The 13373-nt window shown below is 38.0% G+C and overlaps 1 protein-coding gene across 2 annotated transcripts in view; it reads left to right on the forward strand.

The window, feature by feature from the left end:
* The window catches only part of GLCCI1 (glucocorticoid induced 1), a 54024-nt gene that overhangs the window by 25716 nt on the left and 14935 nt on the right, over positions 1–13373 (forward strand). Inside the window, exons 3-5 of one of the 2 annotated variants that reach the window (XM_017817735.1) lie at positions 2158–2244; positions 9499–9612; positions 11495–11647. In XM_017817735.1, the coding sequence (XP_017673224.1) occupies positions 2158–2244; positions 9499–9612; positions 11495–11647 (354 nt within the window). Of the gene's footprint in view, positions 1–2157; positions 2245–9495; positions 9613–11494; positions 11648–13373 lie in introns of both variants that reach the window. The other variant, XM_017817734.1, reaches the window with a different exon arrangement.

Genomic DNA, 13373 nt, shown 5'->3' on the forward strand with positions numbered 1-13373 from the left:
AGCATTTTCTAGGGTTTGAGGAGGACTAGCTCGCTATAATATTCTGGTACCCGCTTATGTTATTTTTTTAATGCTTTTTCTTTTTTTCCATCTGACTCCAAATAGCACAGTAATATAACATTGCCTGACTTCAATACTGTGCTAGAAACATCATATAGTATTTGTAATCTAATGCTGCTAATAAAATTGAGGCTCGCAAAGAGTCTGCCCCCTGTATACTGATGGTGTATATGTATTATTGAAAGGTTGTGTTTGGACTCAATTTACCAGAGGTGGAAGCAACCATGTAATCTTTGTCTCAAGGGAGGTAGTATTTGAGTGGAAGAGAATGTCAAAGCATACTTGAGAAAGTACAAAATTTAGTATTAAATGAATGGATGTTTTCTAATTTTTACTTTTGATTTTCAACTGCAATATCAGGAATCTCACCTCTCTGCTAACAGTCACTGGTGGTGTTGCTGAAGGTCTTCAGGGTGTTGTTACTACTTTGGTTTTTGTCCTTGCTATCTGGATCAGTATCTGTGCTTATTAAAAAATACAAGCAAGCTCTTGCTTTCTACATATTTGTTTTGTTTTTGAACAATGTACTTCTCTTTATTGAGAAAGTCACTTTGGGTTTTTAGATTCCTGGTATCTTTTCTCTTTATTAAGACGTAGTTGAAAGGCTATGAGTTTGTAGTGATCCCTGCTATACCCTCCTGCACTATAAGTAAGTATTTAAACACCCAAAATGCCTGCTTCTCCTTCATCCTGGAGTTGTTCTTCAAATTATGGAGCAGTATTGTATTCAGAAAACACTCTTTGGAAGATAAATTTTCATAAAATTCCCTTTGCATTGCTAGTTTTCTGTTTCTATATAATTGTATGGTTCCAGCTGTACTTGGGATGTAGTAAAATACTGTAAGAAAAGAGCAATTTAACTTGGAAAGTAAGTTGTAATAGGTTGTGAAAGCCCATGATTCTGAAAAAGAACCAAATTTTTCCCATTTTCTCTAGTTCCTTAGAAATCTGCAAGCCACTTCAGTGTTTTAAAAACCATTTAAAACCAGCACAATGGTTTTCACACATTTCAGGGAGATGGTAAGTACCCAGTCTGCAAAAACAAGTAATTACTTTTAGAATGTGGCTCTGTTAAAATGCAGAGCAAGTGGATGCACACACAGTTAGCACACTCATGTGGCAGAGGCTGTGCTTTGGGTGATGAGAGTCAAAGATTGCCTGACTGAGGCACATCTATGTTTTCCACATATTTTTAAGTAGCTGTTTTAACTCTTCACTTTTGATTTTTTTTTTTTTCCAATAACCATATTACCTTCCTGGTTTCTTCCCCACACTCAAGTAGAAGGGGGTATTATATGACAGAATCATGTAACAAGCACACAAAACTCTTAATTTTTTTATATAAGGACTTGTTTTTTCTTTTCTGGGAACATGCAGCAAAAAGTTCAGTACAGATTTTTTCAGTTTTGCTTTCTAGTCATCCACACAGCTTGCTGGGCCTTTGGGTGACATATTCCTGATGGTGTAAAAATAGCAGAGAAAAAGCCCTGCTGAAACCATGGAAAGTGCAGAAAACACAAGTGGGATATGTAGTCCTGTGCACGCAGAGAGACCGATCACGTGAAATACTAGCACTGATGAGTTAGGTGTGGGGCTGTAGGCTGTATAATACTGTGGCAGTGTGATGGTTGTGAAGGTGTAGCCAATGCTCTGAAATTACAGTTCTGTGCATGATGGTACCATGCCTGACCTGGCATGTTTGTGTAGGGTGGCCTGGCCCTGGGGGGGCTGCTCCCACCTACCTTTGCAGGGCAACAAGGAGCTGCAGGCATTGGTTTTGTGGTGTTCCCCAAGGTGGTGTCCAGCTTCCTTCCTGAGCAGAATGGTCTCTGGGATTGCCAGACCTCTGATTGCTTCTTCAGTAACGTGCATTGTCCTCATGCTTTGTAAATGCAAGTTTACAAAGCCTTGGTTTTCTATATTGCTTTTTATTTACTGAGACTATTACTGCTGCATATCAGATTATGAAATTTATTCTTCATGTATAATGCCTAAACTCTGATGCTACCCAGATGGTAAAGCAGTAATTTGTCCAGAAGTTTTTCTTACCTGGAGAATTAAGTACAGTGTATTTTCTTTTTTTTTTTCCCCCTCTAGACACCCAGCTGTTGGGCTGAAGAAGGAGCAGAAAAGAGATCACATCAGCGCTCAGCATCATGGGGAAGTGCTGATCAACTGAAAGAGGTGAGAAGTTTTGCACAGTGGAGCTTTTCAAGTTTTGATAAGCCCAAGACGTTTTTTAAGCCCTATCTGGAGTCCAGGAAACTGCACCCTTTCCCTCCCCTTTGTTGCTTTTGAAGCAGATTTTACCTCCAACGTAAGAGTAGTTTTGACGAGTGATTCTTATTTTATACTGGTTGGAATTTCTCCCTGCATACTATGAAGTTTTTGCTGTGAAAGAGTAGTCGGAGTGAGCAGTGAGGAACCAGCTTGTTGCTTACTAATTTTTCTGTTCAGGGTTACCTTAATTAGCTTTCTATTCTTTAATGATGCTCTCCTGAAGGAGGCAGAGTGTAAGGTGGTATGTTAGCATATTCTTGTTTAGAAATGTTGTTCAGGTTTTAGGTTGGAGATAGAGAGGACACCACTTTCAAAAATGAAAAAGTGTTGGTACAGTAATGGTATGAGCACTTTAATCATACATATTTTGCTATAGACTGCAATTGCAACTAGGAAGAACCCACCAAAAGGGAAGTGGATTTGCATCATGAGAAAGTAGATATAGTAAAATGTTCTCCAGATCAGCTGAAATGACAGTGTTACAGTTTTTTCCCAATAACCTCCATTTTGTCTAGAGTTTATGTAACTAGGTCTGTCCAGAACCTAATAAGTGGCCTACATTTGGCATCATGCCACTGTCAGGAAGTGTGTAGCCTCTCTTCAAGAACCGCGCTTTTCTTTTTATAAAATGAATCTTGCAGCATGTTCCCATGAGGTGGGGCTTTTCACTGGTACTCTAGGCTTTTTGCATCCTCTCTCCTGACTGCCTGTTGAATAGGGCATTCAAAAATGAGAGCAGTATCTAAGGAGATAATGTTAGAGGCAGTATATAGTTCCCTTCTGGAAAGCCATTGATAGGAAGAGTAGTTGTCAAAAGGAGTTTAATTACTTTAATTTTAAAATCAGATTTGACAAATACAGAATAATCTTGCAATCCAGTGGTGGCAATAGATGAGGAGCTGGGCCAAAGAGAGGTTAAGCCAAAGAGGGTTGTCAGTTCCCGCCTCACTGAGTACCTCTTATGAAACCCTGATGTGTTGGTACATGGGCCTTCAGTTGCCTGGATGACTTCAGCTGTGAGGAAGCACTCAGAATCACAAATGAAGTGACCAGAAATTAGTGCAGAAGGAGTTTTGTTTCTGAAAAGTCTTGGCTTAAAGCAGTCCACCAGCACAAAGAAATTATAGCATGGACAGAAGTAGCATCTGTTTTTCTAGGATAACACTTCCTTGCTTTTACTGAGACACTGTCCTTCATATTCTGGCAGTTCCCTATCGGGTTGTGCAATAAGCAACTCTTCTTCACCACAGGACTGTGGCTGTCAGTGATAGTGAAACCTTCAGCATGGAAACAAGTCTCTGCCAGTTGACAGCAGTGACCTATTGTGCTAGGTTGCCACCCTCTTTATGTACTTGACCACAAGAGAAAGATAAGAAATGTGTGGCCAATGTGTTTCATAGTTCCTTTTTTTGATAGAACACTGCAATGGACAAAATAGGTTGTGTTGGAAGGGAGTTGTTTCTATCTAAACTTTGCAATGGTTGTTCACTCTCAAACCTGCCCTTGTCTTCTCCAGCTTACAGTTCTTCCTCTTCCTCTGTTTTCCTTTTTCCAGCTTCTTAGGCCGGTTTTCTTGCCCTTCTAGTTCCTCAAGTTCATAGTCCCAGTGTCATTGTGTGTTTATTATTCAGCCAATACTCACCTGCCTTCCCCTGTTTGAGCTCTTACTCTGTTACTTTCCAACTCCTTATCAGTTCTGTCTCTGCATTGTTTGGTTTCTGTTTTATCCCTTTCTTTTTCCTTTTGCTCACCTTTAAGCCTGGGGGATGGGGGCTGTTAAGAGTTTGTTCAATACTAACAGTTTCTGGGCACTCAGTTTCTTTGTGCCACAGTAATCTGCAGTTCCTGGAAGGATAAATTCTTTGGGGCAGTTCTGTTCAAACTGTAAAACCCACTAGAGACAGAATTACTAGTAAATGTAACTGCCAGTTCCAGACATTTTTCTTGAACACGTGCAAACTGAAATTTTTGCTAAAGCTTCACCAAATGCGAAGATTCTTCCAAGGGACCTTTGCAGCATAAAGAACCCCCAGGCAAATGTTTGGCTTTTTCATCCAAAGCACTGGAAAACAGAGCTTCTTGGGGAAAAAGCTACAATAATGTGTTTTGGCACATAAAATGGTAAAAATCGCTTCTGACCCCTTTTCATTCTGAATCACATTCTTAAAACACCTCTGCTACTTGTAATGAAGTTCTTGATGTGAAGGAGGTAGGAGAGCAGAACGTTGCATAGTAGACTGCAGAGAAAATTTGACAAAACTATGGACACCTGAAAGCAAGAGCTTAAGTAATGGATATAAAAATATCACCTTCTCCTGGGCGACTGCATTTGTTATGTGTAACGTAGGTAACAGTGTTCTGCTCAGCATTTTGAATTGTTTCCCATAGCATTCAACAGTAAACACGTAGGTAGCTGTGTGTAGTTTCCTTGGCTTGTCTTAAGAGTTTGGATTCATGTTTTCTTGCTTCAGCAATTAATGGAGTGATTTTTAGCATATATTTTTTATTACATTGCTGACATAAACTAGCCAAACACTTGTACACAGAATTTTAATTGATTTTGATAAAATAAGATTGAATATGCTATTAAGTTTAAAAAAATATTTTCCCTTGGTTAGTTTGAGTACTGTTACAATCAAATAGATTTGTTTAATACAGCTGGTTAGCTCTTTGAAAAAGGTCTGCGTTATAAAAACTAAAAGTGGGTGTGGTATACACTTAAGATCCCAAGCAAGAAAATGAACTCTGTATTACCATCTAAAAAAAGAATTTCACTTTGTGTAGTGAAGCTTATTTTGCCCTTGATTGAAATAGGTATGTGTTAGGATTGAATTTGTCTAGCACTGAAATAGACACTGTTTGCTTTCCTGTAGTGGGTCTATTAAAAATTTAAATGTCCTCTGCTGTCACTATGAACTTCGTAATGATAGAGTGTGCATTTTTAATAATTTCTTGACAAAATCTACTTTTAAAAAATTTGTTTATTCTAAAGGGTGAAGTTTGATTTTACGAAGCCTTGAGTTAACTCTCGTAAAATAATGCCAAACTGCTTTAACATTATTTTAATAGATACACATCTTGACTGGGAGATGGAGATTGCTCTCAAGTCTTTGTACTGGACACAAACCAAGTAGTGGTTTGAACTGCTGGTAATTTTTTCCCCTTGCAACCTGAAGAGTTAGTTTGAAATTCTTTGAAGTTGTTCAGGGACAATTTTAGATACAGCTTACCCTGAACTGGAATTTACCCAGAACTGGGAAAAACCCACTATTTAAAACAAGTAGTTTTTGCTCTGTATAGGTTTTTAAAGACGTATTTCAGGCAGTTGATATTTCACTTCCCTTAAGCAGCTCTGTGTGCTGTACCTGTTACATGGACACCAGCAGTCCCCCATTGGAAGGTCCCTTCTGCTCCAACAGAGTACTTGAAAAGGATGTGGGAATAAAAGAGAATTCAATATGAGAGCTTGCATGCCTTATGTGCTTTCATATACCAATTGAAAGATTGTATTCAAAGGTTTAGAGTGAATTTCTAATGCTTGTTTTGCTCTTTGACCTACTCTTAACTTGTTTATTAACAAATGGCTAATGAATGAGATGGAGTTCACTCGTTAACAAGGGGTTCATGGTTTGTTCAGCAGTAGGAAGTTACCATGTTGTGTAGCCTGACCTGGAGAAATACAGCCTGTTGACTGGTAAATATTAATGAGCATTTGGAGAGTGACATGTTCCTTTATATTAATAGTCTGCATCTAGGTCCCTTCAAAAGGGAAGAATTACCAGGATATTCAGATTATCCCAGTGTTGTAAAGCACCAAGGTAATTTGGTTATTTCTCAGGTTTTTGCCATTAGTTATATTCTATTGCATGCATATTATGAGTGGCATAGACAAAATTCATATTTATTTCAAGTACACTTTGAGTTGTAAAAATATTCAGCAAGCAAAAAATATATTTATAGGGTTTTTTCCTAACTTGTTTTTTTAATAATCTGTGATGGTCATCTTATCTTTTGCTGTATGACAGTAAACCATCGAAGCTGAACTGAAAGTTTGTGCCCTGAATGACTTTGTGTAGGTTTATTTCTGATAAGATGCACTAATCTTTGTGTTTTCTTGGGGATTTTTGTTGTTGGGGTTTTTTTATAAATTACTTTGAAGTAGGTGAAGAAAAGAGTCTTTCCGATGCATGAGCAACATTGCAGAGAATGGTTGCTGGAAGAAGAAAGGCTGACCATTTGAATTGGTATACTAAAATACTTGTAATATTTTATGGACCTAAGTGCACATATGTGTAAGGCTTTGATGTCTTTGACGAGTGGATGCTTTAGGATACAAATCTTTTGTGGTGATTTACATGTGTTCCTTAATATTATTGTGTATGCCCCAGTCACATTCATGGTCAGGACTTGGGCGTGTGAAGGAAGTGGTGTCCCAAAGCCCTTTCTGTTTTAGCTGCTCTGTGAAAATGGAGCGTGTTGTTACTGCACCTCTTCCTGTTAGTAGTAGTGGCTTTATTTCAGTTTGAGACAGAGAATAATCAGCAATTAAAAGGTAGTCTTGTAGAAGAAAAATGCTATTGCAATTTCAGGATTATCTTTAGCAAGTGGCAGATTCACCGTGAACTCCCCTTGATGAAGAGATGGAGCATAATTTAGTTTAGAGAATTTCATATACTCGGTGACACTGCCTGCTTGCTGGTTGCCTGTACTGGCAAGCCTCTGTCTCCCATGTCCAGAGCATAAATGAGAAATTTGTATGACTATCTTTACTTTCTCATTTTTTGTCCAGTGGTAACTACCGCATCATGGACATCCATGGTCCTTCAAGTTCAGGGTTAAGGACATATGTTCTGAAAAGGCATATCTATTTCTTCTCTGCATTGCATGTTTGGCTTAAGTGATCATATCAGTTCCAGATACAGTCAAATTCTTCAACAATTTTTCATCTTTCTGTTTCTTCCGGATGACTCTTTCTGTCTGTTACTGTCTGCCAAAATATACATAGTCTTGAGGTGGCTGAGAGAACCTTAAATTGCAGAGATCCATGATTCCTTTCACAGTATCAGAGCTTCAAGGCTTTGGCTAGCCTAGAGACATACCAGCCTATCAACACTCTTCCATTTAGTGCTTTCACTATCTGAATTGTACAGTGAGAGGCTATGTTCTCAAAGATTTGCAAGCTATTTGTGACAGAAATCAGTCAGCCAGATCTCTGAGGTGGAATTGTGTAGTTAGTTTTTTTGAATAGTGTGCTCCTAGGGAAAGCCCAGAAAACAGATTTCATTTAAATTAAAGAAAACAGTGCATTTAACTTTTTACTAGGAGGAAGTATTCAGCATCAAGGAGACACAGTAGAAGTGAAAGATTTATATACAGCACTCCCTATGCTTTCTGGTTATTATTGTAGCCAGCCATCTCTATCCACAGCTGTCTTCTGATCTGGACATCATTTTTCTCTTCTGTTTTTAAATTTTTAAAGGGGAAGATGAAGATTATTTCCCAGTTCTCTCCATTCTCCAACATTCCAATGTAAGACATAAATATTTGTAGATGTATGTATACTTACCTGCTTGGTTTTTCATCTGTGGAGTTAGGTTTCATAGTGGCTGGTACTCCTACAGGGAGAATGGGGAAGTTCTGGACAAATTTATTTTTTTAGAGATGAAATATCTCTTCAGACTGCAAAATTTCTTCCAACATGGTGCTTGAGTTGCACCCTTCATCAAGAGATTATGAGCCAGTTCTCTAAATGTACCTCATCTGTGTTCGTAACTCAGTTGTATTAGAGCTCTGATTTTCTTGATGTGTTTTATACGCAGACCCTTTTGGAAGTGTGAACTGTTTGTCTGTTGTTGAAAGATGAAAGTTTTCAGCCATTTCTGAGTAGCAGTTCTCTGAATATGGGTAATGAGCTGTGGCAAGAGGTGATATGAAGCCTCGAAGGTAGATTGTTCTTTAGTGAGTGCTACCAGAAACATCACAAGGAAAATTCCACAACCTGGAGCAAAGCTCCATCCAAACCACACTGTCATCTCTGACACTTGAAGAGTGACATGAAGTGATTCTGTACCACAGAGTTGCTTTTCAAGAGTACTAGTGATATATTTAACTACTTCGAATTAACCACACAGTGTGTGTACTTGTAAGCTGTCACTCAGAAAGAGAGGTTAGTTTCCAACTGAAGAAGTTCTTTGACATATGAATTCCATGTGCATTCATTCTCCTTACTTGCCCTTCAGGTTTTTAAAAATTGTATCTCTTTCTGAGTTAAAAATGAAATGGGGCCATATGTGGCCTTTTATTCCAGTGTGCTGAGCCTGAGGAACAGTGGGATTTGAGCCCAAGGGAACAAATTATCCAGTTTTAAGGAAGAGTCTGTACCTGTTATATGAATTTACACAGTCTAAACTTCTGAGACAATGTTTATAGAGGTAAATGCTTGCTTTCATGTAGAAATTTCCCAGGAGGAATAAGTAAGTGGAGGAATCCCCAAATGAAATTCTTTGGTTTCTTGTTAGGGAGGAGGTCAAATGGATAATGTCTTTAGTTGTATTTGACATTTAAAATATGTAACTTTTGATTAGACATCTTTGCAGCAGACAGCAGAAAAGATAATTCTGTCTGTCTCAAGGAATCTGTGATAATTTAGCCTGCAGGGAAATGCTATTAAATGTATTAAATAAGGTCTCTAAGATGAGTAATGCATTTTGATTGTCAGTTGTTTGTGAAGGCGTTTTGCTTTTATGATGAATTACTATTGAAAAACTTTGGTTTGGTTTAAGATCAAATAAATTAAACTGCAGGCTTCAAAGTCCCCGGCTTAAACCAGTTATAGGTCAGAAATTGCTACAAATTGTCATTCTTACTGCTTTTGTTTGCATCAGTTATTGCAGTCCTTGTGTGTAAATGGGAAAATTCAGTAATTAAACTCAGCCTGTTGGTGTATTCAGGTTGGTGACTAGGGCAGATACTTTGGAGAAAGTATCTGATAAGCATAAAGAAGCTTTAATGCTCATACTTCAAGGAAAGGCAATCCTATATGCCTATAAAATCCTCCAAAGAGAATTAAAATGTTCATGATTCATTTTCTATGTGAAGATTTGAGCAGTTACCCATTTGGTAACTCATTCTCACTTCACCTGAACTTCTTTCCAGCAGATTGCCAAACTGAGGCAGCAGCTTCAGCGCAGTAAGCAGAGTAGCCGTCACAATAAAGAGAAAGAACGTCAGTCACCTCTCCATGGCAACCATATAGCAATCAGTCAGACTCAGGTAAGTAGCCTCCTGCCTTATCAGGGTTGGGAGAATGGCCTGCTGAGCCTTCCCATCTGTCTTCTGTTTGTGCTCTTGTGTGGCACACAAAAATGCTTAACAATCTGATGCTACCATATCTTCGCTGAAGTTTATCTGATGGTCGTCATATAATTAAAAAAAGGAGCGTTGCAGCAGGATAGCAACTGTAATGTATTATGATGCTGTAAAAATTCTGAGCGTGACCAGATAAGGCTGTGCTTCCAGCAATATGTACTTGCTTTCAAGACTGATTTTTGTGGTATGCTTTTAGAAGTATCTGCTCCTCTGGAAGGTATTGGCCTGTCAATTTTGCAACCTAATTTCTTCTAGACTAGTTAAAAAGTAAAAATAGAAAATAAAGAGGGTAACAAAGCAGGGTGCAATGCCCAATGCAGTGTTTGCTGTAGTCATTACAACGTGCCAGCAAAACTGAAACCCAATTACAGTTCCAAAGCTCAAGCAAGATTCAGTCAATGACTTCATGAATCTTAAGCCACTTGTGGAAAGCATTTAATCATGGCTCATTTGACAGTGCAGACATCTGAGCCTGATTAAATTTCACCTGTTGGATCCTTAAATTGGACCATGTTAGTAACAGGCCCCTGTTTGAACACCTGAAATGCTGGTTCTGTCCTGGTATTTCCTACTTCCTGACTGCCTTTTTAACTACCTTGTGTTTTATAAAGGAGTGGTTGAGCTGTGATGGCTGATCCTTTATGGTCCTTCTGTTTGGATAAAATTTGGTAGTTAAAACCTGATCTTGGGATGAAGACATATAGGAATTCGATATTCTTCCTGAACCTTTTATGCCTTTTTAACAAGGAATTCTACTACATTTGCACAGGAAAGGGTTTGCTTTACATTTCAAAGTAAGCTGTGGCAAGTACCTGTGCCATTATAGTCGCAGTACAAACAGTCTTTGGATTGAAATCCACCTAGGACATATGTTTCTTCATGGCATTCCTTAGTACTTGGAGCTTACTTTGTCATTGCTTGTGCAACGTTTTGATTTCTCAAGGTGTTCTCTGATGAAGCTGTCCTGCAGGTAGTGTTTTGTCAAAGAATGCTTGCAGATCACCTTTGGAGCTGCACATTGTGCAAGGTTCACTTGATAAGAACTCAGAAAAAATTTTTACATTTTGTCTTAAGCATCTTGTGATTCTGTGAGCAAGAGGAGAACACAGTGACAAGCGAGCGCTGTTCACGGCTGTCAGTGTAGCTGCCGCCAAGGTGAAGCTTTCAAGGTTGATGTGTGTGCACTCCTGTGAATGTTTTCTGTTGGTAACAGAGCTCCGCTCCAACAGGCTTTTCTGAAAACCATATTTGTATTTATTTATGTGATTGATTCTTAAATTCAGGATGATTTCTCTTACAACCTTTGACATAAAGTTCTGAAAAGCTATAAACTAATGAATGAATGTTTTGTTTTTCGTTTGCTAAAGCCAACCAAAAGAGAATAAAAGTGCATTAAGTGAATATTTTAGTTGAGTTGTTAAGCTTTAGCAATGTTATGAAATGCCTTTTGATCGTGTTAAAACATCAGCATCAGTGCTCCACATGCTCCCCATTTCCCTATGGTGTATTCCATAGTCTGTGCATCTGGGAAGTACATATATATGTCTACTTACTGATAAGTGAAGTAGTAGAATGCTTTGATTATAGAATACTACTATGAGTTAAGTAGAAGTGATTTTATTGGATTTAGATTTATACAGGCATTTGTTTTTATTTGAATTCGCCAAGTGAAGGTGATCTTCTAGATGGCAAAATTAATACACAGTTTCTTACTGATGTTTTTATCATTGGTCTCAGACTTCTGTCTTTATTCCATTTTCAAATCATGTTGATTTCTACCTTCTAGGCTTGTATTTCCAGATCAGTCCCTATGCCACTGTCAAACATTTCAGTGCCAAAATCATCTGTGTCACGTGTGCCGTGTAATGTGGAAGGAATAAGTCCTGAACTGGAAAAAGTATTCATTAAGGAGAACAGTGGAAAAGAAGAAGTATCCAAGGTAAGCTTATAGTAACATGTTTATGGTGGTTTTTTCTTTGTAATCTATAAACACATGGAAAACCTTCCTCGTGAGAAACTTTCCTTTTGGCTGAAATTACAAATAATTTTCTTCAAAGAAATGTTTGTTTGAAAACTTTGTTTCAATGTTTTAGCATGGTGGGGTTTTTTTTTGGGTTTTCTGTTTTATTTTTAAAGGGCTTCTGCCCAAACATACTTTGTTTAGAGTGCCCTTTCTGTAGAGAACTTGAAAGTTTTTGTGCAAAGTGCAAGTGCTTGAAAATTCAGATACTTCAGGCTGCAGTAATAAATAATTAGAGACCAGAAGATTATTGTATTTGCTTCTTTTTGCATTCTTTTTCTTGAGAAAGATGTAAGTTCGCTGTGCTATGGTCTCCTTTTTTTTGTTTAATGCTTTTTTTCCCCATAAACTGAATGTGGACCATTTTACTCCCATGAAACCTGTGGGAGAGCTCTGCATGGGAAATACTAACAAATGAGGCAGCTTTGCATTAGAGCATTGGAGTTGTCATTAAGGATCTTAGTTCTTTGATGACACTTTAAATGTGAAATACTTGGTTTACAGCCACGGTTTCCTAAATAGCCAATGAAAATTTTCTGCTGTGGAATAAACTACTCCACTGTTTTTCTAATCTTCTCCAAAGTGTAGGTGCTTTTCTCATGAATGGTCATGTAATAGCAATTCAGTATATGAGTCAAGCTATAAAACTTTAATCAGAGATTTAAGATTCTGAAACCTGATGTTTGTAGTTCTTCGTTTTGGTAGTAAACTTAAAAAGTTTTGGAGTAGTTTTGGCTTCTCCGGAGTCTTACTTGTGTGGGCAAACCAGTCTTAAGATTGAAATATTGTAGTAGTAGAAGTATTATGCTGTTTGCTTTCCTATGGATGTCTTATTCCTTTAGGAGAGGTGTGTATTATAACAGGGGAATAAGGAAAAAAAATCAGATGTGAAAACTGAAACAGTAAGCCCAAATCAATAAACCTTGTTGCACCATCTTCAAAGAGGGAATTAAAATGTATGTACTGCAGTGGAACCATTGATGTTGCTATGGCTAGGGTTGTAATATCCTATAGTGAGAGGATATTTCATTTATTTATCAGACAGATCATCTTTGTAAATGTTGTCCGTGGGTTTTAACAGCTTATTGCTTGGGATGCAGAGCTCTCCTGTGTTACTGAATGTACTGACTCTGATCCAGCAAAACAGTTAAGCACATACTTAAGTGCATTGTTGGATTTGGGCCAGAGGTGCTCAGCAGTTTACAAAACCAAGGCAATAGTGAACCCTTCCTCCAAACATTTAGCTGGCAAGAGTTTTCAGACACAAAAGAAAGTCATAAATCAGACATTGCCCTTGAAGTCAAGTCCATCTTTGTGGGCAGAGGGTTGTTTCCTGCTATGTAACTGTTAATTTCTGTGAAGTCTGGTTATGTGGGACCTAAAGTGGGACTCCTAGTGCTGTCTTTGAGATTACTAGGTCTCAGTTTGCTTATGGAGGATCATAACAAGATCATAATTTACTTAATCTTACTGCTGGTGAACTTTCTCCTAATACAACAGTTTAGCTGTATTTTAGCCTGGGGGAGTTGGGGTAGCTAGGTTAAAGGTTAGGAATTACTGAACAAAAGATAAACCATAGGAAACCAAATTTCATTAGTTTCACTGCTAGAGAAACAATTAATTTTCTTTGTTTTCTACCATTCTT

This window comes from Lepidothrix coronata, unplaced genomic scaffold (genome assembly GCF_001604755.1).
Source record: "Lepidothrix coronata isolate B3197 unplaced genomic scaffold, Lepidothrix_coronata-1.0 Scaffold62, whole genome shotgun sequence".
In the NCBI taxonomy this organism is placed as follows: domain Eukaryota; kingdom Metazoa; phylum Chordata; class Aves; order Passeriformes; family Pipridae; genus Lepidothrix; species Lepidothrix coronata.